Source organism: Epinephelus fuscoguttatus, linkage group LG6, assembly GCF_011397635.1.
Source record: "Epinephelus fuscoguttatus linkage group LG6, E.fuscoguttatus.final_Chr_v1".
In the NCBI taxonomy this organism is placed as follows: domain Eukaryota; kingdom Metazoa; phylum Chordata; class Actinopteri; order Perciformes; family Serranidae; genus Epinephelus; species Epinephelus fuscoguttatus.
Window position 1 is genome coordinate 10,307,664 of NC_064757.1, and position 27,138 is coordinate 10,334,801.

The window sequence follows — 27,138 nt, forward strand, 5'->3', positions numbered from 1 at the left end:
TAATATAGTTAATGACTTGTTTTGCCTTACCAAGAGTCCATGACCCACAGATTTAAATAAAACGAGACAGACAAAAGCAGCACATCTCACAGTGAAGAAAATGGAACAACGATTCACATTTCTGCTCGATGACAACTTTAACAAAATAGCTGGGAACTTTCTTTTGTTGATCACCTAATCAAGTATTTGTTTCAACCCTAATATTGTCGATGTTGCTCACATGCAACAGATAAAAAACATTTATAGCAGCTCACATCATAATGCATTTGGAAAAGGAAACCAACCCTTAACTGTTCTCTCAACACAAAAATGAATCATGCAAACAGAACAAATGAAAACTTGGACTAGTTTAGAGAAGTTTTGACTAATAACTTCAACAATTATCAAACAGTTAAACTTTCTGATTTTAATGCTATCACACCGGATTCGTCTCAAAGTGCGGGACTGTTGGGGTGGGTGTGTGCTGATAGGAGCCCTCCCACTGAGGGGTGAGAGCCCAAATTTGGTCTTGAGTGGTGCTCTGTTCTCCTGTCAGACAGCAGCCACTGACACCTCTGTATCACCTGACTGGACAGTGCACACTACATACCAACTCTCTCTCTCTCTCTCACACACTCTCACACACACACACACACACACACACACACACACACACACACACACACACACACACACACACACACAGAGAGGGGGACCCTCTCTTATCAAAATATTCTTCGGCCATCTGTTCATCTACTATGTTGTCTGTTCAACAAATGTTAAAATGTAATTTTTCCATAAAAACTTGTGCTGTCAAATTTACAATTGGCAAATTGTGTAAAGACAATAAACTAAGCTGTACATGAAGCCTTGTCTTCTTATGTGACATCACAATAAAAAGTGCTACCACTATGTGGAAATGTTCATCTGAATTATCTTCAGAAAGGGCTCGGACACATGCTGATGATGCTATTACATAAGGGCAGTCCACTATTAAACGTTTATCTGTCTAGCGCTCAAAGTCAGAGGCCTGAGGGAGACCGGGGTAAGTCATTACACAGCAGTCATGCTTGACGACTCAAATGTCTTACTTGGCACGTGGTGATAGCAACTCAATGCTGCTACTGCTGTTGTCACCATTCCTCAGATGGGTCGCTAGCCTCCTCAGCTGTTTAGCTCTCTGATATGTGAGTGTAACCCCAGCAGGGTTAAACAAACTGAAGACGTTTACACTTCAGTGCCATGCACTGCATAAATTACCCGCTGCCCTTCAACACACAGGGCCTAATAATAATCCATATGCAATTTTGACTTCACATAAACACCCTTTTAGCCTGAGGTGGAAACAGGAAGCTATATGTAGGATGCAGTGTCTTGTCCGGAGATTCTCTCAAGTTCTCAGACTATCAGCTTTGTTTACTGTACAGCTTGTAGAGTAAGACACAGGAGTGAAAGTTGGAAGGAAAAAATAACGCATCAATTCAGCAACCTATATAAGACTGCATTTTAATGAAACAGTGAAAGAAAATGTGGTGAAATACTTACAAAAGATATACAAGCTGCCAGTAGAAGAATTCGAACAAGTAGATCTTCAAACTGTTCAAGGACAAGCTCCCACAAAGATTTCCCTGCAGAGAAGAGAGTTGGTTAAAAACACAAATCCTTCACAGAAATTTCTTATCATAAAAATGACAGTAACAATGTGGGTGACAGTAATGCTTACCTTCCTCTGCTGGTAACTCTGTGTGTGTGGCGATGTGGGAGACATTCCAGGGACCGCATGGGAAACAGACAAGAAAAAGAAGAGGGTAAGTTGTGTTTAAATACTTTTTCAAAAAAGTGCCAGATGAAGAAATGCAGTTCTTGTTTCATGATGGGGAACTGAGTCCTACAACAAGAGGTCAGTATGTTCTGTGAGACTGACCTACTATGAGAGTGACAAGTTAATTTCGAAACCTCCAGGATGTTCCCTGTTTCACTTCAAATTTTGATGATTTAGTTAAACATACTGTACAAGAGCGGATACTTTGAATACTAACTTTTAATGACATAGGTTACTTATGGATCTGTTTGAGCGTTACAAGAACTAATCTCTTCAGAATATTTATTTTTTCCTTGCAAGATTCTTTCCCTCACATATCAGGTTTACATCTCTAACAGTGTAAGTCTACTCCCTTCATCTTTATTGCACAATAGGAAAGCTCCAATCAATGTAAAGGTCAAAGGGATTCAAGGGGGGGTAGTTTACCCTTCGTGACCTCTCAGGTGATATTAATATAAAACAGCTGTTAAAGCCTGGAACAAGAGAGATCAACATTTAAGGATAACGTTACTAGAGTGATCCTGTGGCCACCGTTCAAATGCCTGTCAGATCTCTGGGCACATGGGCTGATGTGCTGCAGCTCTGAGGAACATCCAATAAGGTTACTGTGCTTAACAATGTCACCATATATTTAACGACTTTCAACAGTGTCACAGTAAGGTTATGTGTAATAATGTTATCAAAGTCAACAGTGCTGCAGTGAAATAATGTTACACACTGATACAATGCACAGTAATGTTACCACTACCTAACAGTGTTACAATGCCCACCAAGTAATGGTTAATTTGTGACTTTTTAAGAGACGGGAAACCCTCGAGGTCACCAGTGATGACGTCAGCCAAATCACTTTATGGAGCCGGGTAACACCGACCGGCCGACGATGTTGCTGACTTTTAGCCCATATACTGAACGGTGGTGTGCTCACACCACCCATGTTACAATGACAAGACATTTTGAAACCGTGTCTCATTCACAGCAGCGGCATGTGTGGTGGTCTACAGTGTGAATTGTCGTACCGTTTAGGCCCCATTTCTCCTTCTGTCGTTTCACCTCGTCCAGGGAAAGTCCTGTGCTTTCATTGACGCAGAAATAACTGTAAACTTCTTCCACACTCTTCGTGTGAGCGTTCTCCATATTGGACAGACGGCTCCTTCCCGCTCAGCTTCACACAAAATACTGCCGAAAGGTACCTTCGGGCTCTTTAAAGCTGTCAACACTTTGAAATAGATAGGAGTTTGCCAACTGAGAGATGTGCATTCACACTCGGATAGCTATCGTTAGCCACTGACTAAGGTGTCCCCCTGCCCCGTTAAGATTCTCTTCACGTGAATTACGGAGAAAAAAATGTTGTTGCAAGCCAAATTTCTCTTCCCTGGCTGGGTGAAGATTACTCTGAGCGTCCTCTTATCTCCGAAAATGGTGGAAAAGTGTCTGCAGCAGAGTCCCGTGTTAAGGACTGCATTCACCCGGTCCAGTCCTCTGTGCTACCGTGCCGTGCCGTGCCGTGCCGCTTCTCACCGTGGCGCAGCTCTCTGTGGCTCCACACGGTGCTGACAGTCTGGTTTTATCAAAGTGCCTCACTGCTGCCCCTCTTCCCTGCGCTGCATGTGGAGTCATATCATTGGACGAACAGTGTCTGCTACGTTCAAACCAGGGAGAAAAAACACAGGAAGACGAACAAGAAGCAACAAACTGGGATGCATATCCGTATTTCCCAGTCAAACCTTGTGGTTTCCGTTGTATGTAAACCAGGAAGCTTGGCTGAATTTACATTAATTTGAGTGCTTTTTAAGGTGGGCCGCCATTGACTGCACTGTAGAGGTCTGGTGACTGAAAATACCCAGTGGTGTTATTGTTATCTGTGCTTCTACCCCATATATTTCTTAAGCAAAAGCAACATAAGACATAGTGTGGATGCTTACTCAAAAATATCATTTTAATGTCTCATGTGGGGCAGTATTGAAGTTGCAGGGGATGCAGCCACACCATTCTCACATATTGACACTTTTGCCATGCTGGGTTTGCAAGCTTAAACACCACTGCACTCTCTCAGTTAAGTATAACCTGCTTGTAGAAGGTTATACTTTGGGGGGGGGGGCATGGCCATACAACCGCTGACCCCCCAGCAAGATTGATTAGAGGCTGACAGCAGTGTTGGGTTCAGTATTCTTAAAATGTTATTTATTACTCATTACTAGTTACTCTTTTCAAAAGTAATGGTAATACTAATTTCTCCCCATCAACAGTAATTCATTACACTACTCATTATATTATTTTTCCATTTCATCACATAAAATTGGTAATTGCATCTCTCTCCAAAATTCAGATGTGCCTCTGTGTGGATGTCAGGGTAATTGCCAGTAAGTGTAGCTAAGGCTAGATAGCTAGATAGATTTCCTTTTTTTACGTAATGTCTTCTGTTGCCCGTGAACAATATTTTCCCAAAGATCTGCCTGAAAGACAGAGAGTCAGTCATGGAGCAAATTTCATCCACAACACATCCAGCCACAAGCTTCATTAGTTCTTTGTAGCCTGTAGCTGTCAACTAGTAAAATCCAGTTTTGGTTGTTTAGCCACTGTGGGGCCACAGCCGAGGTCCACCACCAAGAAGGGCTCTACTTTGGTGGGGTGTATGTTCTGGAGCTTCAAGCTGATGTGCTGTCAGTCGTAGTAAGTGTTTTAGATGGGAGGTTTAAGGGCATGTTTTTTGCAGTGGAAAGAGTTTTAGTTCTACCACCTGCAGCAACAGTGTTCTTGTCATCTTTCCTCTCGACAAAATCAAAGTAATGGGAATATTTTCAGCATTACCATCTTCCAAACTAGCTTGCTGCTTTGTAACGTGTGCACAGTGCGTTGATTGCGAAAATAAATGTGATGTTGTATTTCAAGTCAGTAGTGACGTGACAACAAAAGTAACAATGTAAGGAGCTGTTTGGTTTGGGGGGGCGCCATCGTTCACACACTATTTTACTAATTCCTTCAGACTACAGGCATCCTACTACAGATTCTCTATGTCTTATTGTATTACTACCTAATTTACACTTGCCTAGGGGCCCGTGTTTGCCTTTAGCAGGAATGAGTTCATGTTCAGAATAGAGAACAAAAAGACTGGCCTCAGATCCATGTCTCAGACATGTCATAGACTGTTTGACAAAGGATTTTCAGTGGCTAAGGACAAAAAAACGGAGGAACTTTTTGAAACAAACCTCAAATTCTTCTTTGCCAGGCACAATCAATAAAACCAGACTTTACCTAATTTACTACATCTGCGTAACAACTGTAAAGTCAGCCAATTTGCTACATAGGTGTCAGGGCACTAGGTCAGCCTCGGTCCCCCGCTGTGTTCTTTTGGGGGTATCATTGTCAGATGTTTTGCAGGACTGCAGTGCATCATCTGTTAACACATCTTAATAGGGCACCAAGAAGCACAAGGTGCTGTAACAATAATAACATGGCACAACCCCGTTGGACATCTAGCTGCCTTTGACAATGCACACTTGATCCGCTTGGCACAAGAGCCTCTAACACAGGCTGTCGACAAGCAGATTAAGTTTCTGTGAGAGGGAGGGTGGGATCCTGAAACATCCATGAAGATATTTGTTGGGAACAACACGAGGCACTCAAACCACAGTCTATGCGCACAGAGTGCCACATGTGTACCAAGTTACTTGCTAAAAAAGTAAATGAACTTCAGAACATGAACTAAAATTTGTTCTATCATGTAGTTTACATTTACGAGTAAATAGTTATTAAAGGCATGAGTAAACGGCTTCCTGTTTGTAAACTCCATCTGTTTTTTTTTTATATATGACATGATATAAAGACAACATAATATTTCATACTACATCAATTTAAATATGCAACCATAATGTTCGTAATCATCATTATCATCAAATCTTTCACTTGATTTCTATAGATAGGTATTCATTGTATATCTCATGTCTGTCTCCTGATTAAACTTAAACGTGAATAAATCTATCATGAATGGGAATTTATTAATATGCAACTGTTATTATTTCACAGACAGTTGCATATTAGATTACTATTATATGAAACATGAGTCAAAATAAATATATAAAATACATTTAATAGAAATACAGACAACCAAAATACGTAACTGTGTATGTCTTAAATAACAAAGGTTATCTTGAAATAAGGATCTATTATAGAAAAATAGTGTATGTAATAGTATAAAATAAAAACAAGGAGAGTGATATGACTATTTAATCCACACTGTCCAAAGCCATGGAGGTCCCTGTGAATTCCAAAATTGGCAAGATACCCTGTCCAAGGTCATGGTAGTCGATGCCAAAAATAGTTGACCGCGGCCACATCCCGAGTGCACCACTTTGTATGCTGTTATCTTTGGACACCTTGATTGAAAGCGTATTCTTAAAGATATGGCAAAATGGGAGTCTCCAGGGGCCAGAGAAAGGAAATATCTGAGTCCCACAACACCCCCAGACACATGTGCTCTTTAGGTTGTGGATTCTCAAAGGATCTTAAACCGTGTCATCAGAAAGTTGTGAGTGGTGTGGTTCTTACACAAGATAAACTATCAAGTGGAACTCAACTGGCAGTGTGTAACAGACAAGGTGTTGGGAAAGATGAACCCCCCAAACAATGATACAAACCTTGTTCGGTAGTGTCTAGTAATATATAACAACTATATTGTAAAAAGATGTAGACATGTTAGAGATAGAAAGATACAAAATATAAAGAATGCCTCACTGACAAAATGACCATTTGTTTATCAGTTACTCAACGCTTTTTATGTCCAATGAAAGAAACACTGTCTTACTTGCATGTCTCCATGATGAACAGAGAATCCAAAACAGTAAACATTCTTCATATATTAAAGTCACAGGGGACCATGTTTAACAACAGCAAAACTATATTAAAACATCTGTTTACAAACTCTCATGCAACTTGTGCAGTATAATCCAAGTCTATTTATCCAATTGCATCCTCGGTACTTCTCAAACACATGCATTTTCGCTAAAACGTTACAATATAAAACAGGGATCATGAACACGTGTACGTATGAGCTCTGCTTGAGCTGAGTTCAAATGCGCACATGTCCAGGCATGCTACTGGGCCGTACATTAGATTGTTTGTACTAACCTGCTTTAAATCATTATGTTTTAGTGAAAATGCATGTGTTTGAGAAGTATTGAGCATACAACTGGATAAGTTAGACTTTGATTATACAGCATGACTTGTGTGGAGGCATGTGAGACAACGTTTTCTTCACAAATTCAATTTACCACGCAGTGAGTAATTGATGTACAAATGGTCGTTTTGCAGGTGAAGTATTCTTTGAAGTTGAACTCTGTAGTGAATATACTGTAGGTGACCTGCAGTTGACTCTGCCTAAACGTGACCTCACAGAACCAGCCTATCCTCTCCTCCCTCCTGGATGACCTGACCGATAGATGCCTGGCTCTGAGCTCTTATGAAACACTGCCTCTTGCACTCCATCAGCTGCTCCAGGTCACGCCACATCTTCATCTGCTCCATGTTGGCACTGTGGCTCTCCCTCACCATCTTCTGCTTCTCACGTAACTTCTGGAATCCACAAAGGAAAAGAATTATTAGATAAAAAAAAACACTTCAGTGGCACTTTTCTGTGCAATATGAGCCTGGTCAGTGTTTTATAACTCCATCTACATTACAAGTGTGTTTACTTGTCTGTCCTTAGATCATGTTCTTGACAGAATAATAGCATCTGCTCGGTCAGCTGTTGGACACACTTTTCTCACCTTGCCAAGTAACTCCTGTTCTGAAATGTTCTTCATATAAACTTCCCTACAAAAGAAGCAGAAGAATATCATTCAAAAACAAGCCATTGCAATTTCATGTTGATCTCACCCACTGTTTTTAAATAAAGGTGTTGCGTATCAGCACGTCACGAGGTGTGGTAATTAAGTCTATCTGTGTTGTATGAGACAATAACAAGACAGCAGCTAAACTGACTGTGTTGTAATAAGAGCTTCCTGAGGTAAAGAGAGCATTCATCTTGCGAGCAGCTGGCTGGCCTGGCTTGGCATGCTCACCTGATGGCCTTCTTTCTCTCTTGTGGATCAGAGGACACGTAGGCCTTCATCTCTTCAGTCGCCCGCTGTATTTGCATCTCAATAATCTGTGGAGGACAGGGATGGAGAGGTGGAGTTTATTCCCACAGTGGGTGTTTGGAGTCAGGTCACTTGCAAAATGCTGAGACATTTCATCCACTCCGGCAGCACTCCTAGGAGTAGCAAGTCACTGTTTATAGTTAGGAGAATCAATTGTAATTTCACTTTGTCGACAACCTACCCGAGGCAATAAGGCTGTCTGAGTCAGTGTCTTCTTTTAAGGCTCTGCTAAAAACAGACTTTTATCAGAGGCATATCATGATTTTATCTGAGCTGCCCGATTATTTTAATGACATGCTTTTGATTTGTAATTTTTTGTTTATTGTTAAAATGTTGCCCTTCTTGTTTTTAGCATTCACTTATATATTTTATCTAATTTTCTCTTGGTGACAATTGGTTCAATTTACTCTTACTTGTGTTTTAAATGTGCTCGATGTCACCGTAAAGCACTCTGTAACTGTGTTTTGAAAGGCGCTTTATAAATAAAGTTTATTCATAATATTATTATGATGTCTGGCTTGTACAACAGTGATAATGATGAGGGATACATGCCCTGTATCTACTGTCTAAAATGTGTTTTTTTTCTGCTTTAAAGGCCCAATGTGTAGGATTTAGGGGCGTCTATTGGCAGAAATGTTTACTAATATTCATAACTATGTTTTCATTAGTTTATAATCACCTGAAAATAAGAACTGTTGTGTTTTCGTTACCTTAGATTGAGCCATTTATATCAACATACGGCTCGTTCCTCTTCCACTGAGTCTGCCATGTTTCCACAGTAGCCATGAACACATAAATCATACACTGACTCTAGATAGGGCCATTTGCATTTTTCGCGTCAGCCGCTGTGGTTCTCCTACACGCTTCAAGTTTCAGTTCTGTAACCTCACCACTAGATGCCACTAAATCCTACACACTAAATCCTATACCCTGGACCTTTAAGCAAATACCTTTAAAAATACTTGCCTCTGACATGGAGTTGATGTAATGATATCGGTTTTCATCCTGTGCTGTCTCCTCTCTCAATGTTTTTACCTCCTGTAAATGAAAAACAAGTACAGAAAAATACTCTATATTGCTATGTCAAAGTCACAAGATATTACGAAAGAATACACAGGATAAACAAATATCAATATATTTAAATTGTTGGCTATATTTTATCAAGTGTAGGACTCTACCTGCTCCAATTTAGATCTGTTGCTCTCCAAACCAGCAGTGCAACTTTCATATTGTGCCTTCTTTTCCTCATATTCCTGGCTTAGTTCCTGTTAAGACAGGAATCCAAACAGTCACACACAGGAGCGAAGAGACAAATGATTTCACATACTGCATGCTCTGTAAGAACTAACACAAATACATAGAATGCACAAAGTTAAACCCTCGTCATACTCTCAGCACTGTTTCACATCAACAAAGCATCACAGCTGGCGTTTGAGCAGTTTAACTTTACAGCAGGCCCTTACAAAGTCTATTTATGTCTTCCTGTTGCAGCTCTTCATTAGCAGACATTACCCAGTAAGACGGAAGAGCGATTCTGGGAACACGTGTAGGAAAATGTAATCCTCTGCTTTAGCTCAGCGATGTGGGGGGGCTTTCCCATTGTGCATTTTATTTATGGACTATGTAAATTATTCTTAATGGACCCTGTCCATGATAACACACAACCCTCATATAAGTTAACTCTTACAGGCCTGCAGCCACACAGTAAAGTTTTAAAATTTAGGACAGATTAAAGCTTGGGTAGGTAGTTTATTCTTGTATCACTGGGCATCCCATAATAACCTTTGATATAATTGTAATTCAGGTGGACGGAGAGAAGGCTGGACTGCTGCATCTCCTCTTGCCCATGACTGGAGGTCATTTTAGAGTGTGTTTCTATTGGCTGTTCTTAAAAAATGCAGATGCACATGCACATCCATTCAGTGAAAGTGTAGTTACGTACACTGCAAAGCAACCCAAAAAGAAAGATGGACTTATCAAAAAGAGGGTCTAAAGAGAGTCTGACAATAAACACAATAAAACATGTGTCAATATCAGTGAAATGTTTCAGAGATGGACAGAAAATGTTCCTTAAAGTTTAGCCTTTTGCACACTGGAGCTCATGGATCATAGCTGTGGCCTCATGTATCTAATGTTAGCTAGAGCCTCAAATCACAGTGTGTCCCAAGCCACACTCTTCGCCTCAACAGACAACCTTGCTGGGAGGAGAGAGGACAGCAGCTCCGAAGACAGAACCTCAAACAGCAGCAGCAGCAGCAACCCAAATCCAGCCGGTGCAGGGGGACCAGACCACTGTGACTCTATAACGGATCAGCATACTTTCTGTTGCTGCTGTTACACGTTGCCATTGGCCACTAACCTGCTGTGACACCATGCACTTCGGTTGGTGCTAGACATATTTGAGCAGCTACAGCTGCAGATTGAAATTCCATCTCTGGTGCTGCTGCCTGTTCTCGTCCCAGTCAAGCAACCCACAGTGGCGGGGAGCGAGGCCAAGGGACAAGAGGGTGGCTAGCTAAGGAATTCTTGTCTCAATTTTGGTCTAATAGACATAGAGAACGAGAAGGATGAGGAGGGACTGAGCAAATGCGCAAATGTGATTTATGTGTGAAAGAGGACCATAATGTTTTGTCATGGCTGTTCAAGGTCCTAATTTAAATGTGGTCAGGTGGAAAATGTTTTTTACAAACTCTAATCCATATACTGTGTGGATCCTTCGAAGTAAACCTGTTAAAATGTGGGCGATGCTCACCTGACACCGCTGTCTCAGTGACCTCAGTTCTTTTATAATGGGTGCAAGAGCTGACCTCTTCTCCCCTATCATAGAGTTTAATTTCTTCACCTGTAAAAGCAAGCCAATAACACACTGCATTAAATAGAGCAAAAACAACAACATATTACAATAATCACAAAGTAAATTGAAAGAAAAAGTATCTTATGTTGAAATTTGTAACTTTGTTTGTATAAATTTAAAGTCTATAAAGAAAACAGCAGGTAATGCGACTGTGACTAATGATTTACTGAGATCATACAGTTAGGCAGATTCATCAACCAAGCAGTTGAGACCTGACAAACCTGATCAGCACTTCTCAGTATAAGAGTATGGAAATGATTATAGGACAATATTCACTAACAGTTTGGCAAGTATTCATTAAAACATCATAGATTTCAGCTTTATGGCAGCGCCAGAGTAAATGTTGGAGCCAGGGATGTTTGACTCCATCATTAGGAGTGGTCTGCAGTTTGCCAAATGTACAATCTGCCAAACTGATCAACAAACTAACTGCAGCTTGGAGCATGGCCTAATCAGTTGCAACTGCTTCCCTCTGGGCCTACAAAAGGATGACAGGGTGATACATAAAGTAGAAGCTTTGAACTATGCGGGGATAATGTTAAGCATTTACCTTGTATTGTACTGTATTGTATGGAATGGCACAATATTTGTGCTTTTACACCTAATTTACAAACTGGTTGAAGAAATGTCTACACACTTAAATCTGTGCAGTGTGCAGAAATCTCCTCTCTATCAGTTTGTACCACAGACTGTAAATATAATGGATGTAGCTACCATGAAGACTTCCATTGGTTTCTGGACTCCAGTTCTGAAGCCTCAAGTTCGGCATGTTACCTGCTGCAGTCTTATTTTTGGGAGCCAGAAGTGACCATATTTGAACAAGAGGGTGGAGCTGCGGAGGAGCGAGGGGTCTGTCTGACTCATAGGCTGTGGCAACACCTCGCAGACAGCCTGTCACTCAAAGCAGTCATGCCCTTAATTGTAAATAACTTCAAGCCTTAATAAAATGCAAACAGGGGAGTTACATAAAAATTCACCCCTGAACAGTTGTCATGGAGCAGGAAATTAGCTATAGAGACCCAAACTGTTTTTTGTACCGGGCCGTAAACAGGTTTATTTCTGTTGTGAAGTTGGGCATTTTAACATGGGGGTCTATGGTGATTGACTTTGCTTTTGAAGTCAGCTTCAAGTGGCCATTAGAGGAACTGCAGTTTTTGGCACCTCTATGTTAGCTTTATTTTCACCCCCAGAGGTTGACGCTTGGTTTGTACCAAATTTTAGAACACAGCTCACCAAGTCTCTTTATTTTGTCTGTAGGGCAGCACCATTAAAATGTAGTCACAAGATATTTCAGACTTGGCTCTTTAGGTTTAATAAAAAAAAAAAAAAATTACAACATACATATTTCATAACCTACAGCGATAACAAAAAAAGTTGAGGATGGATTAGTTTGAGTAGTTACCATTTCAGACATGCCGTCCAGTGTGCGGCCCTTCTTCTCATCCAGCTCGCTCTTGATGGCTGACACCCTCTCCAGTTCCTCTTGAGTGTCACTGTAGCCAGAGATGCCCTTCTCTGCTTCCACAGTTTGCTTAAAAAAAACAACAACACACGATAGAGACACATGTAGTAGGTAACTCAAAAGTGTATGGACAAATTCAGCAGTGAAATCAAATGATCACAGACACTTCTAACAGAGGTCTAACAGAGTCAACCAACTGTCTATATCAATTTGAACTGTCAGTGTGCTAGCAACAACCTCACAATCTTAGTGCGTCCTTTTTAAAGAATTATTTTAAATGTACCCCAAGATACAGCTTTACTCCATGTGAAGCTATGGTTAGCTGCTGAAGCTGTGACAAGAAAACTCTTTGGAAACTGGTTCAAAACAAAAATGTTTTAATGTCTTACATAACAGGTGACACTGTGACAGCACATTTCAGTTGCAGTAACAGAGCTACCCACTCATCACATCAGTCATTTGACCCCCTGTCTATTACAAAAACACCAGAATGCATGAAGAACTATCCGACTGAAAAATCAGGCTCACACATACAGAGAGGAGCAGACCCATCGCCAACTAGACATGTGATCGGAAGGAAAACTTTCATTGCTTTAACAAATCCTGTGTGGGCTGCAGACAGAGGAGGAGCAGCAGATGCAGCCATCAGAAATAGCAGCTCAGCCTGCGTCAGACAGCCAATCAACAAGTCAGGTGCTGGGACCGCACAGAGGCGTGAAGCCATTTCCAGGAAGCTTCTACCACTTCGCTGTTAACACAAACTGTGTGAATGAGGAGATCAGGTGAAAACAGCACATTTGGAATGGCAGCATGAGTACAGGGTGAGAGGTGGATGGAATACAGTGTGAATGCTAAAGGGCACAGTGGACGGGGAGGGCAGTCAGGAGGATTTCAATGTTCCAGTTAGAATATGTAACATTAAAGTAAATATAGTGTTCACTTAAACTATGTTGATATTTTTAGGTGGGACTTTTTTAAGTGGCTAAAATACATTCATACACCATACGTACATACACCCTCTCCACAACAGTACATTGCTTAGCTTCCCTGTCAGATTTCAGCCCGTTTCTCCAAACTGGAGGTGTGCCAACAGACATCTACTGTGTGTAATACACTGACCATGGATAAGTACCCCATATATCCCATTTCTTAAGATACAAATTATCCCCTTAATTAAAAGAAAAATCCAAGAGGGAAATTAGTGAGTACTCATCCTATAGTTATATGTAAGTTTAACAGCATAGTCCGCAAATAAAACTCCATTATACGATGCAATACAATTAAAGATATTGTATCTTAGACTAGACTTTTGGTCATGGGTTGTACTGTAGCACCCTGAAGGATTTTAAAAGCCTCAATAAAAAGGCAAAAAAAACCAGACCCCCCCCCCCCTTTCCTTTGTTTTAGTGTAAATGTTTGCTAAGTCAACTTGTTCTACATTAAATGTAAACATAGAGTACGAGTTACCAGTTTCTGTTGGACGGTCTCATGTCTCTGCTTGAGAATCTCCTCGGTTCGTTGCAGGACTCCATATTCTGCTTTCAGCTCAGCGATTTCCTGGCGTTTCTTCTTGTATACGGTTCCCTTGCTGCGCAGTTTCACCACCAAACGCTTCAGCTTTGAAGAACAAAAAGACAGAATTCAACATTCAAATTAAAAGAACACTTAGTATTAGTTTTAAGGGAATAAATACTAAACAATGCTTTCAAATTGAATTGTATGGCTCTTTTCTATACTGACTTTAAAGGTCTTTAAAGCTACACTTGGTAACTTCAATAAAAAACAACTTTTTGACATTCTTGCTGAAACTAACAACATATTCACATGGCACTAAATAAAACATAATAGGTAAAAAAAATAAAAATAAAAATAAAAAAAATCCTCACCTACTCTATTGCCTGCTAGTGCTAATACTGGCCTTAACACATGTGAATGAAAACAACCAATCAGAGTCTCTAACGCAGCTGTCAGTCATGTGAATCACTGCTTGTGAACTGCTGTCAATCTGTCAGACTAGGCAGCACTGATCTAATATCAATCAAGATTCTATTACTGCATTGCCTATTTGTCACCTCAAATCTTTTCAGAAACATATTTTAGTGTACTGTTTAGCTGTAAAATAAGAACATGGCCACGGCCACCATGTTATAAACAGTTGGACAGAAACAAAACACCACCCACAAGATATGATAGTGTTTGATAGTGTTACTAACTGCAGCTTTAAACCTGCATTAACTGACTTTAAGGGACTTTAAGACTTTAAGCAGGAACAAGCTGTAAACACAACGTTGACATATCATCATCTTCTGAGTATGTATGGCAAACTGGTTAGCAAACTGTTATTAATTATTCAAACATTCAGCAGTTACGAAGCAACATTAGCATTCAATTGGAGTCATGTGTCTGGCCACCTGACATAGGTATGTTCTATTTTCCCTCTCCTATTGGCTCTGGTTTGGTCTCCACCGACTCCTGAGGAAACACCTGGCTCTTAAGCTGCTAAATGTTTTGCTATGTTCACCAGCTAGCTGCTAGAGTTTTTAAAAAAAAACAAAAACAAAAAACACCTGCATGCTGCATCTGGAAATAATGATAAAGAGAGTGGTGACACTGAAACAGATCAGTAAAGTTGAAATATATAAATCCAAAACAAGCTCTGTAGAGTTGAGGGAAACTAAAGTCGGTTGATAATTATCTATTGGTTCAGTGGTGAAAGTGACCCCTTTTACATACATGTCGTCATTTGATCCATTATTAATCTAGAAATACTGAATACAGCAGCTTTAAAATGGCCATATATTATACATGTTTTGTTCAGTGAACGTTGGATTAGTCATAAAACAATGTTCATGCGCGTGATACAAGCAAGAAAATGTAAATGAAAGAGGCATAAATACAGCTTCTATTTGATGACATGTCCATGTCCAGTACAGCTGAGATACTATGAATGGCCATAGGAGAAGACAATGGGTTGAGCCAGGGGAGGGAAGGGATTAGAGAACGGCAGTGACTGGGGGCCATGCCATGACCTGAAACGGTCACTCGATCCTTTCAGATTCACAGCCAGCTATGTACAGCAAACAGCTTCATCTGGCAGAATAACTGCTTTAAGTGGATGTTCAGTCACTCCCCAGCCTGACTGTCTGTCGGGACACAATGAAACTCTGCCACAATGAAGAGCAGCTATAAATGAACACGGACACGGGAGAACAGCCCCAGAAATCACAGAATGTGCTTCATGTCCTTTGGGGATCCTGAGAAGCTTGGTGTGTGCGTGAGTGTGGGGGGTTATGCGTGTGTGTACATTTATTCTTTGTGTATTTTGGGACATCAAGGGCAGACATGGCTGAGAGAGGAATTAGCACAGCAGAATAATACTGCATAGTGTTCCCAACAGTGCAGCCCCAAAACAAGTGCTGTTAAACTGCCCAACAGTGCCGTCACAACACCACCACTTTCAGACATACAGTGCATTCACACCATGACACACTTTTACACATACAAGTCAACAAAAACATGAATGGTGCATGCAGATACTCCAAATAACTATGTGTAGAACATACTGTATAGCAGCAGAGTATCCCCTCAAAAAATTAACCGCAGCCACACCACGGCATTATTTCAAGAAAAAGCAAGCATGTTACTCAGATCGGTGATGGTGTCTTGACAGGGAGACTAAATTTAACCAGTGCATTGAGGCTGGTTGACGAAGTGGTTTCATGTTACTGGCCAACCAATGACGAGCAGATGCAGTCATCCCTCTCAGAGAGACCCTGCAGTTGGTGGGTGGTATGTGATGACACATAACCAGCAGAATGGAAAATACCTCTGATAAAGTGATCATCTCCACCGTGGCCAATGGCCCGAAACTACGAAGGAGTCTGATAAGCTGTGTTTGACAAAACATTTTCCATTAACTTCATTTATGTATAGTCTCAAGGGCCCTCTTTGTCTCGACAAACAGCTCTCTCTCATCATTTCAGTCAGACTAAATTTCAGTCTGTCTCAAATTAATTGTAATATATTATTATAATTGATTTAGAATTTGACAGTAGATGAAATACATGTGAGCTTCTGTCTCAGACCAGTGGTATTGCCAGTGGGACTGGAACTAATGGTTATTCTCATTGATGGTTAATCTGTCAGTTTCTGACAGAATTCAGTCAATTTTCTGGATTAACTGAACAATTGTTTGGCCTATGAAATGTCAGAAAATGGTAAAAAAAAAAAAAAAAAAAATGTCAATCTGTGTTTCCCAAAGCCCAAGATGATGTCCTCAAATGTCACATTTAGTCCACAACCCACAGATATTTAGCTTACTGTCATAGAGGAGCAAAAAAAAAAACAAAAAAAAAAAACAGAAATTATTTCCATTCAAGAAGCTGGAATTACAGAGTTTTTTTCTTACTCCATTAATTGATTATGGGATTAGATGGATATAAATTTAATTGTTGACAACTATTTGACTGATCACTGCAGCTCTAAATGTTATTACTTTAAAGAAAACTGGTACATTTTAACATTTTTTTCTGTCACAAACAAGGTTTTGCTTCTCCACTTCATTGCTCAGAGGACTGCTTTCTCTTCTCTTCCTAAAAAGAATAAACATGCTACAAGTAATTTTCCCACTGATATTTCACTCCCTCTATCACTTGCCAGAATAAGTGAAAATATTAGTGTTGTTTCTGCTGCAAAAATCATCACCCTCTTTCAGTTTTGTGCTGTGTAATATCCGAAAACATTTCTTACAAAATCTGATCAATTTGTAGAAAGCATAAAATGCATTGTAGAGGCCAGAAAAGGTTGTCGTTTTCTGCTGGCTTGTTAGTTTTAAAGCGAGTCTTTGCAGATTTTCAACCAACTTTCTAACAATGTGGGTAGTATGTGTAAATGAACTGTGGTAAACTTCCCTCCTTCTTCCCAGTGCCTAGTGGCCTGCTCATCTCTGGCTCTAGGGCTGTTGCTCGATCTACAGATTGTACTTCCACATTTTCCTACACCCACCACCATGGATACAAAGAGTATAGAAACAGATTAAGAGAAAGACCTGCCCCCATTTCTCTCCAAACTCAGATCAAACCGTAAAACTAGGCAGTGCTGATCAAATATAAACCAAGATTCTTTAACTGAATCTTTTTTCTTTTTAAAGATATGTTTTGGGCCATTTTGCCTTTAACAGGTAAGCATGAAGGGGGGAGAGAGAGGGGGGATGACATGCAGCAAAGGGCCACAGGCTGGATTCGAACCCGGGCCACTGCGGCAACAGCCGTTGTACATGGGGCGCCTGCTCTACCACTAAGCCACCGATGCCCCCTTTTACTGAATCTTTGACTAACTCTCACTACAGATGTTTCCAGAAACATATTTTAGTGCAGTGTAATATGAGAGTTTGTGAACACTCAGTGGGCACCATACTGGGTGCCTTCTTAATCGCATACTTTTTCTTTTTACTTTTAGCAGGTACTGCAGCTGCCCTTAAAAACTATGTACTGTTGCATGCAGTATGCACACAGATTCTTACTTTGTGATGTATGTAGTTTAACCTAAATAATAACCTAAAATATTCTTATATTCGCAACAGCAAAATTATATATGCATTTCTCTGTCATTTTCATAGTTATGTCCTTTTGTTGGTGGTAATATTACGATTATTTTGTTCATTTAAGCAATTAATATTCCTATTGTTACGATTTGACTGCTCATCAGTTACTTGGATAAACTGTCATCCATCATTACAACTTCTGACAGCCATCACAATGAGCTGTCAAGTTCTGTTTGTGGCTCAGTCGATGTGATGTATCGGCCGCTGCGCAGAGGATTGTGGTCACAATAGCCATTTTACATACTGCAAAATACGAGCGGATGTAGTAGAACATTCTGGTATTTTTGGTATACTGCATTTGACGCACTATGTATTAAGATGTACTAAATCTTTTTCTGGCATACTAAATAGTATGGTAGTAGGGTTACTTGAATGCACAAACTTTTTCTTTTATTGAAAATACAGAGGCTGAAAAAAAAAAAACAACAGAGATCAAATGATAAAAGTTAGCAGTGCTGGTGAAATACAAACCAGTCTGTTACTGTGCTACCTATCTCTCATCTTAAATTTTTTCAGAAACATGTTTTAGTGCACTGTTTGGCTGTAATTCAAGTTTGTGAACAGGAAGTAGGCAACATTTGGTAAACAGAGGCAGGAAAAAAAAATCAGATAAAACGGTAAAACTTAGCAGTGCTGATCAAATATGAGCAAATCAAATCTGATCAAATATGAAAGATTTTGTCACTGCATTGCCTATTTCTCACCTCAGTTGTTTTCAGAAACATATTCTGGCTTACTGTATCACTGTAACTGAGATTGTTTTTTACCATCATCTTGTTTCCTGTGTCAAAGTGAAGAAGCTTGTGCTCCAGTGCCCACACTACTATACTATTTAGTATGCCAGAAAAAGATCCAGTGTGTCCCGAGACACAATATGCCAAAAATACCACAATATTCTACTACACCCAGTTGTATTTTGCAGTGTGCAAGCCGGAAGATACGTCACATCGACTGAGCCACAAACAGATGCCGGCTTAACAGGTGATTGACAGGTGATTGACAGCTGTCACAAGTTGCAAAGATGGATGACAGGGCATTCAGGCCACTGATGCGCAGCTAAATAGTAATAATAAGAATATTTGCTGTTTTGATGAACAAAATAATCATAAAGACAACCACAGGGCACTACTTTGAGAATAACAAAGAGAAATGCATGTGTAATTTCACTGTGGTAATATACTATATTAGAATCTACAATGTATCCCGTTGTAACTTAAAAGTCAAACCTACATACATCGCAAAATAACAACAGCAGAGGTCAATCTACATCTCTGGCATTTTTTCTTTTTTAACTCCAATGGATATATGAGAGAGACAGTCAAGGTTCAAGGTGCAAAAGTCCCAATTGTGTGCATGCTGCATGCAACAGTATGCACTTTTTATGGGCAGCTGCGGTACCTACTCAAAGTTAAAAGAAAAAGTGTGTGATTATGAACGCACCCAAACTCATGCATATATACATCTTTCCACTGCATAAACAACACAGTTTTACAAAAAGACCATCTTTTAAGCAGTGACATACTCCTATAAGTAATCATCCTGATGTGTCAAAGTATTGTGACGGTAATATATTTATGCTAAAATACTACATTGTTTACGATAGAGATTCCCTGGAGAGAAATTCCCTTTTTCTTTTTACCCCACACAGGCAGGTCAGATGTCAGGGTTAACATTGTAACAACACTCCAGGAACAAAATGCACCATCCCTTGGGATTGACAGCAGGGGGTGGGTGGGGGTGGGGGGGGAGGGGGGGGATGCGCGCGCAGGGAGAAAGCTGGTGCAATTTCAGACATGCTGTAACTGTTTTGCCTCAGCAGAGATGCCAGCTCTCACCTCATGGATATCAATGTGCGTCAAACACCCGACTATAAAAATTCTCATCCACACAGTGTAAACGGTCACAGCACAACCCCCATCCATCAGCAGCCCTCTGCTAATACAGAGCTGTTTTTAGTCGACCCTTTAACTGCAAGCTTAATGTATGCATGGGCAGAAGAAGTGATTGCTCAAGGCTCTCTCACTAAAGTGTGACAATATTACACTTTTTTTTCTCTCTGTCAATAGTTCAGTTCTGTTCATCACAGTGACAGCTCAGAGGAGAACATGCCATGTCTCTGAAAGGGGGAGAGTACATCCTCGTCATGGGATATAAATAAAGACAAATGTTTCATGCCCCAAGGTTGTTTAATGTGTCCAGCTTACTTAAATTAGGAGATTGATGGCATTAAAGATTAGGGAAAAGGCCATCTTTCATGCAGTTTGTACAGTACAGTTCCTTGTTCTGGATATTCTCTGTTGTGTTCTATTTATGGCTCTGCATGGGAATGAGGGGGAGAGCAAGGAAAAGGGATAAGTAACATTAGACAGTGAGCCCGTCTATGTTTGGAGAAGAGCAGAAATAGAATCTTGATTTTCTGCGGTTTGCAAATCCACTAGTACTCACTTAGATAAAGCTAGAGTTTCTGTATGTGCTATCAGAAATTATCTTTAAAGCAAGGAAGAGAATTGTGCACAAAATGTTTCTTTTCTTGGCTGCTGTCTGTCCAGCTAATAGAGTTAACACAGCTTTAAAGGAATTCAGAGATGGCCTTTATTTAGTGATTGCATTACTTTGTGACAGTAAGAAGCACTTCCAACAGTGTACCTCATCACCACGGATGACCTCTCCCCCATCTGAGGATTGTGCCTGGCTGGACCTCAGCCTCAGCTCCCTCTCTGCTGCGGCCAGCTCCTCCCTCGCTTCCTGGAGCTCCTCTGCCTTCGACTCCTTCCTTCGAAAGATGATGGAGGCCTGCAAGAGTCACACTATATTAGATATACAAATATGATAATACACAAGAGTCTCTGCTAAGTGACTGTTAACCCATAAATGGGCAATAAATATCAGCTCGTGAGAAAGCTTTGCATAAGAACAAGATCTTAAAAAGCCTTTTACTCTCAAAAGTGTGTTTTGCTAATTGTTACTTCACTTTGATGTGTACGATTCAATGTTCAGAGTTTGACACTAGAAGCTGTTTTCACATTCATCTGCTGAAGTGGCAAAGTTTCTCTGCGTTCACCTTAAAGGGAAAGTCACTTTTCCTCTTATCTATAGTGCTATTTATCAGTCTAGAATGTTTTGATGTGAGTTGCCAAATATTGAAGATATCGACTATAGGGATGTCTGCCTTCTCCCCAATATAATGGAACTAGATGGCACTCAGCTTGTGGTGCTCCAAGTGCCATTTCTTTTTTGAAAAACTCAACAGCAATGTCTCTTTCAAATTATGACCTAGTTGCTTGAGACAATCAGCAGACCTTGATGTGAGCAGTTTCATGTAGGAACTATTTTCTTTCTACTGAACTACACCCACCAAATGTATCATCATGCAGAGGGAAGCATGCATCTGCTACTAGCTCACCTAGCATCACTGAGTGAGCTAACATTTCAGCTAAGCTCCATTAATGTCACACCACTAACACCATTAATGTTTGCCTCTCACGCTGTCACGGGCACAAGCCTCTCGTCCATGAGCAGACGCACACTTCCTTCTGCAGAATGATACAGTTAGCAAGTGTAGTTTGGTAGAAATAAAGTAGTTCCTACATGAAGCTGCTTATAACAAGGTCTGAGGATTATCTTGAGTAACTGGGTCATAATTTCTGAAAATTTTGGCCCTTTGAGTTCCACAAGCTGAGTACCATCTAGTTCCATTATACTGGAGAGAAGGCAGACATCTCTATGGCTGATATCTCTGACATTTGACAACTCACACCAAAACAATCTAGACTGATAAATAGTACTACAGGTAAGAGGAAAAATATGTATTATTGATTTTGGTGTGAACTGTCATTTTAACAAGTAGGATGATCTGTAAACCTGTAAAGGAACACAGAATAATAAATATTCTAAATCACAAAATATGGAGATACATGGTTTTCACTGGATGCCGATGTGTAAATTTTATTCTAAAAAGTAACAACTAACTAAAGCTGTGTATGTGTGTATGTACGACTAAGAGTTGTGACATCACAACAAGTTTGGAAGCCAATCAGTGCACAATCACTGAGATTGGACTTTACAGTAAAGTCAGAGAAATCTTGTGTCCAGCAGTTAAACTCTTTCGATTTAAAATATTTGCATATTCCTACAGTAGAGTACAAGAGGTTATTTACTTTTTTTTTTTTTTTTTTTTAGATAATTGAACTTCTTGGTTAAAAAAACAAACAAACATCATACACAAATTGTTATTCTAACTAGAGTATTTTTCTTTTTGTTAAAACATGTCTAGGTGCAATATTTAAATCTACACTCCAGTAAAGCGATGAAATAACAGTGGATATGATAGTGGTAATTCAGAGAATAAAATTGGGGTTAAACACCATTTAACTTTTCATTTTTTCACTGTAAAAAAGAATAGATATGCATTATATAAAAAAGCTATTAAAGGTCAAGCGTGTAAGATCTAGTGGCATCTAGCGGTGAGATTGCAGAACTGAAACTTCTCCCATGTGCCAAGTGTGTAGGAGAACTATGACGGCCAACACAAAAATGCAGGAACAGGAATGGCCCTATCCAGAGCTAGTGTTTGAGCTGTCTGTTCTTGGCTACTGTAGAACATGACAACTGACTCTATACGTAGATATAAACAAGTCATTCTAAGGTAATGACAGCAACAATTCTACTGTAATTTCAGGTGATAATAAACTAATAAATAGTGCCTACAAATTTTAAAACAAAACTTAGGATAACTACTGTGCACAAACAAGGTCAGCTTTCACGGGGCCCAATTCACTCAGGATAAAATTGACAATTAGATGAAAGACATCACCTGTTGTCTGTATAGGGTCAGTTTATCATCCATGGGGTCATTTCTCATCATCCTCTTCTCAATCAGATGATTTATCTGAGAATCAACTTCTTTAATCTGTGAAAGTAACATTACAGAACACTTAACACATGATAATTTTGCGATGTTTGGAAGTATACAAACTCAACACCACATTCTGGTCCTGACCTTGTCCTCCAGCTCCTGTAGATCAGCCTGGCCCATGGCAGGCTCTGCCGCTATTTTCTGCAGATACTGCACTGTGCGCCTCATACCCTCCAGCTCTTTAGGGAGTTTCTCAGAGACCATGTAGGAGTTGATCTTGATCTCCTCTTCAAGCCTCTTCATTAAGCCTGAAAGAGACGTAGCTTTTAATTAAGCACTTTGAGCTCAACGTGTTTGAAACCCTATCAGGCTTTCCGCAGCTGTGATTACTTAAGAAAAGCAGAATATCTTTTATACATGCAAACCCACCAAGCATATGATAAATCACACCACTAGCAATTTATTATACAGAACAACAGCACCTCAATTAGCACCCACAGGACCTCTCTGAGCACGCACATACTGTTCAGTAATAGTAATAAGTAACTTTAATTGTGCAGCTCCACCCTTGTCTGCATTGCCTAGGTCATTTTAGAAACTGTAAATGTGTAAATCTCTCCTCTGGCTGAAGAGCCCAATGCTAGATTAGAACAAAAGGAGACAATTTCGACATTAGATAAGCTCTATTATAGTACTTCAAAGATCAGTATAATTAGAGGGTCTCTACAAATGAAAGCCTATTAGCTGAGAGACCTCCTAACGCTCTGCTGTGTCCTTGAACCTTCCATCCAGCTGTGTCCTGCAGAGGCAACAGCAGGACGTGGGTACTCACTCTCTGGATTGGCATCTGCTGCTGCCTGTCGCAAATCCTTCAACTGCTGCTGCGATCTCTGCAGTCTCTGCTCTGCCTGGAACAGCTGAACACAGAAAATCATTACTGATACAGGTAATTTGGGAGCAATAACATTCAGCCCCATTGATAATTAGTTTCTTCAACATTAGGGCTGCAACTAATGACTATTTCAGCTAGTGAGGAGGTTACTGATTATTTTCCTATTTTATATTTTTCATTGTTTGGTTCATAAAATGTCAGAAAATAGCAAGCATTGCCTGTTTTGTCCTTAAGATATTCAATTTACAATCACAGAAGTCGACGTAAACCAGCAAATTTGAGAAGATGCATTTTTTGGCATTTTGGTTCAAGAAATTACTTCAATGATTATCAAATTTGTTGCTGATTAGTCTTCTGCCAACTGAGTAATCAACTGACTGTCTCAGCTCTATTTAACGTGTCTCAATAAAAGTACTTGTAAGCTGTCTGTTCATACAAGCTGGTTCTGCCCATGCAACTTCATAATCTCTTGAAAATTGATGACTGCTGTTTTTTTTGTAATTTTCAGACAACAAAAGTTACGTATTAATAAGCAGCAGGTTGCAAAATAATTTTTAACCGCATTTAAGACAAATGGAAGATTTTTTGACAGATAATAACTCAGTGTTTTTACTGGTTTAAATAACTTGACCTGAACGTTTGGATCAGACAAATGGTGAGCACAAATTAAGTTCTCAGAGAAAACAGGTGAGCACCCATTAGCAGGTGCTGCACTGGTGGCCCATCTGCGACACACCGAACACCATAAGAGACACACAAATTTGTATACTACATGTTAACGTCTCTCTTCAGTCCTCCAAAGCACAGCAGACAGCACATAGTTGAACTGATCTATGATTTCTTAGTAAATTATACTAAGGTGAGCAAATGTAAAAAAAAAAAAAAAAAAAAATTGAAAAAATCACAATTAATCACAAGCATTTACTTGGTTCTTCTGTTCTTGCTTCTGATGAGTGAGTGACTCCTCTCTCTCCTTCTCCACTCGCAGCTGTCTGGCCTGTTCTAGCATCCGTTGATGGTTGGACACTGACTCCACCTAGTGGATAAACAAGTTAATGTGACAATTTCCACTTGCAGGCTATTGTATCACGTGGTTAGCAGAAATAACCAAGCTCCTCTAACAGAGTCAGGTTTCACCTTTTGGCAGTGGCAGGGCCTACAAGTAAGGCCCATTAAATCACCACCTTGTTACTTCACAGCCTTGTTAAGACAGCCTCAATGCACGTCAGATTCCTATCAGCTCTATTAAAGAAGCTGATAATATGTCTGAGGTCATGCTTTCATTCCTCAGTGAATCCTTAAGCCTGTCAAGCATTAGAATAGCAAAGGGGCCTCTTGGAGCAGTCTGCCTTACCCTCCTCTTCAGCCTCTCCACACGTTTGATTAATTGGTCTTTCTCTTCCTCCATCGCACTAATATCCTGTTATTGGAAAAAAAGATGGATAGCTTTAGGGCATCATATCAACTGAGCTTCAGAAAGTGAATTGTAACATCATTCACACAATTAAACTGAAAAAAAAAATGAGTGAGTAACTGATATGTAAATGATCATTTGGGGAGGTGAAGTATTCCTATTTTGTACTGAGCAAAGCTCAGCATCAAGAACTTAGAACAATCAGTAATTGGGAGGAGTTATTGAGTGTTTTTCACCCTTCGGATTTCTGCTGTGGAGAAGCCTGAAGTCCTCAGCAGCTCACAATCCTTGTGATTTGTCTTGAAATCTTCCACCAGTTCTTCATACTGTGAACACACAACACTAACATTTGTCTTTTGCCTTTTAGGTTAATGGCGAATTCAAAAACTAGGAAACAAAATGTCAATCTGTAATATATTGACAACCTTTTGAAAGGTTTCATTGATAAGATCGTCCTGCAGAAACTCTGCAGGCACCTCCAGTTTGACTAGAAATCGAGCCAGATAAGCCCTTTTCTTCAGTTCAGGGACCCTCTGTAGCAGCCAGTGGAGGATAGGGTGGACCACAGGCTTGCTGGCAGTCACCAAACCTTGTCTAAAGCTGCTCCTGTATGAGAGAAGGAGTGGATATGTTCAAAGTCTGCCTAGACGTAAACATTAAAAATTGCTTCACTACATGGGGTGTGGTTATTAAAATTATCATTGAATGTAATAACTTACACATCAGAGAGGTTGCCTGGAGGTTTGTATTTCAGCATCCCCAGCAGAGCACACATTCTCTTTATGGTGTGTTCAGGCGTTTCTTCACGGATATCTATAGCTTGCTAAAGACAAGAGTAGCAGAAAGAAAGCGTTTTACGTAGTTCAGATTTAATCAGGCACATACAGGCTGATATTACAAAACATTTTGCACCGTTTGCACTGACACAAACTGCACTAACTAACGTGTAGACAGTCGCTGAAACTAGTGTCCCACCTTTGGGTCTATTTCAGCCAGGACATCATTTAAATTCTGCAGCAGCTGCATCGGCTCGAGGGAGTCAAACGTGATGAGGTTAAAGTTTTTCTTGAATGGGTCCTTATTTAGCTGTTCCACGATGAATTTCAGCTGTTCACTCATCTTGAACGATTCGAAACTTGCTTGGAGTAAATTAACGTCTTCTTCCCTGGATCAGCAGGTGGCTAATGGTTAGCTAACGAACGTTAGCTGTCTGACGTCGACTAACAAGCCGAAACTGCAAGAAACCTTTAAAAATCAGTCCAACCGACTTTGTGCTGACGGTGGCGAACAACCATTTACACACAATAAAGACAACTTTGCAACAGTCAATTGCTCGCCTTGTTAAATCTTCAACTTGCTAGTTATCGGGCAGAGAGGCAGCGGTTGTTGTCAACAGCCCCATAGAAACCATTTAGGTGTCATGGATTGGTTGCTAACCGGAAGTAGCTTTCACAGTGTTATTTAAGAGAGTTTTGTTGCGCTAAGTGATCGCAAGTTGCTTTTCGATTTAAAAGAGTACACATGTCAATGAAATATCCGACCTATGTGCTTTGTGGACAAGTTGTGTATTCTTGAATTTGAATGTAATGCGATTAAAAAAAACCCTGTCTTGATCGTAAATCTGGAAATGCTGCATTTAGGGATTGTTCTTTACTTGCCAGAGGGATGGGGAATGGCTGGGTTGTGACTTTGAGTTGTTTTTCTACCCTCACCAAAGCTACAGATATTTTTCCTTGGGTCTTCCAAAGTGACTGGCAGAAAAAATGCATGACCCTCCCTCTACCATAAAATAGTGATTTGATTTTAAAAACTTACTCTTTGATGTTTTAAAGAAGTTCAAGATGAAACCCTAGAGTTGAGAGAAAGCCTTGGTTTTTCACTCTAATTGTGCATGCTGGTTAATTAGTGCAATGGTTTTATTTTGGCCAAATTTTAACTGAGACATGGAATAAAGTGACTCTGATGACATATCACTATTTCAAGCTCAAATTTCATACATGATGTGTCCATGGACCATCGGAAGTTTAAAAATTTAATGATAGTTTCTGTTTTTACACTTCCAGGCTAGGATAAATGGCGTACTTTTGGCAAATGCATGGTTTCTTACTGGTAAATACATTTGTA

General features: G+C 40.0%; 2 protein-coding genes across 4 annotated transcripts in view; both read right to left on the bottom strand.

Annotated features, from left to right (window-relative positions):
• atp2a2a (ATPase sarcoplasmic/endoplasmic reticulum Ca2+ transporting 2a) overlaps nucleotides 1-3,371 on the bottom strand; it is a 28,614-nt gene extending 25,243 nt beyond the window's left edge. For all 3 annotated transcript variants that reach the window (XR_007449543.1, XM_049578946.1, XM_049578945.1), the window contains exons 1-3: nucleotides 2,818-3,371; nucleotides 1,703-1,720; nucleotides 1,525-1,607 (exon numbers count right to left, since the gene is read on the bottom strand). Coding sequence is in view for 2 of the 3 variants with exons in the window: in XM_049578946.1 (XP_049434903.1) it covers nucleotides 1,525-1,607; nucleotides 1,703-1,720; nucleotides 2,818-2,935 (219 nt within the window). In the remaining variant the exon portion in view is untranslated. The remainder of the gene's footprint in view (nucleotides 1-1,524; nucleotides 1,608-1,702; nucleotides 1,721-2,817) is intronic.
• A 2,383-nt stretch (nucleotides 3,372-5,754) lies between these two features.
• Nucleotides 5,755-26,537, bottom strand: ift81 (intraflagellar transport 81 homolog). The gene is made up of 18 exons (XM_049579451.1): nucleotides 25,990-26,537; nucleotides 25,734-25,837; nucleotides 25,440-25,620; nucleotides 25,251-25,340; nucleotides 24,955-25,020; nucleotides 24,526-24,636; nucleotides 23,541-23,625; nucleotides 22,853-23,016; nucleotides 22,667-22,762; nucleotides 20,500-20,646; nucleotides 13,719-13,868; nucleotides 12,192-12,320; nucleotides 10,688-10,777; nucleotides 9,114-9,200; nucleotides 8,902-8,973; nucleotides 7,858-7,943; nucleotides 7,564-7,609; nucleotides 5,755-7,369 (listed from the first exon to the last, which is right to left on the bottom strand). The coding sequence occupies exons 1-18, from the start codon at nucleotides 26,131-26,133 to the stop codon at nucleotides 7,187-7,189; spliced, it is 2,031 nt and encodes a 676-aa protein (XP_049435408.1). The 5' UTR covers nucleotides 26,134-26,537; the 3' UTR covers nucleotides 5,755-7,186.
• Between the last annotated feature and the right edge of the window lie 601 nt (nucleotides 26,538-27,138).

Coding starts and splice junctions, on each gene's coding strand:
- ift81 (XM_049579451.1), bottom strand. CDS start 26,133: ATGAGTGAACAGCTGAAATTCATCGTGGAACAGCTAAATAAGGACCCA. Junction 23,626..24,525: donor AGCAAGAACAGAAGAACCAA/GTAAATGCTTGT, acceptor TTCTGTGTTCAG/CTGTTCCAGGCAGAGCAGAG. Junction 7,370..7,563: donor AACAGGAGTTACTTGGCAAG/GTGAGAAAAGTG, acceptor TGTGGATTCCAG/AAGTTACGTGAGAAGCAGAA.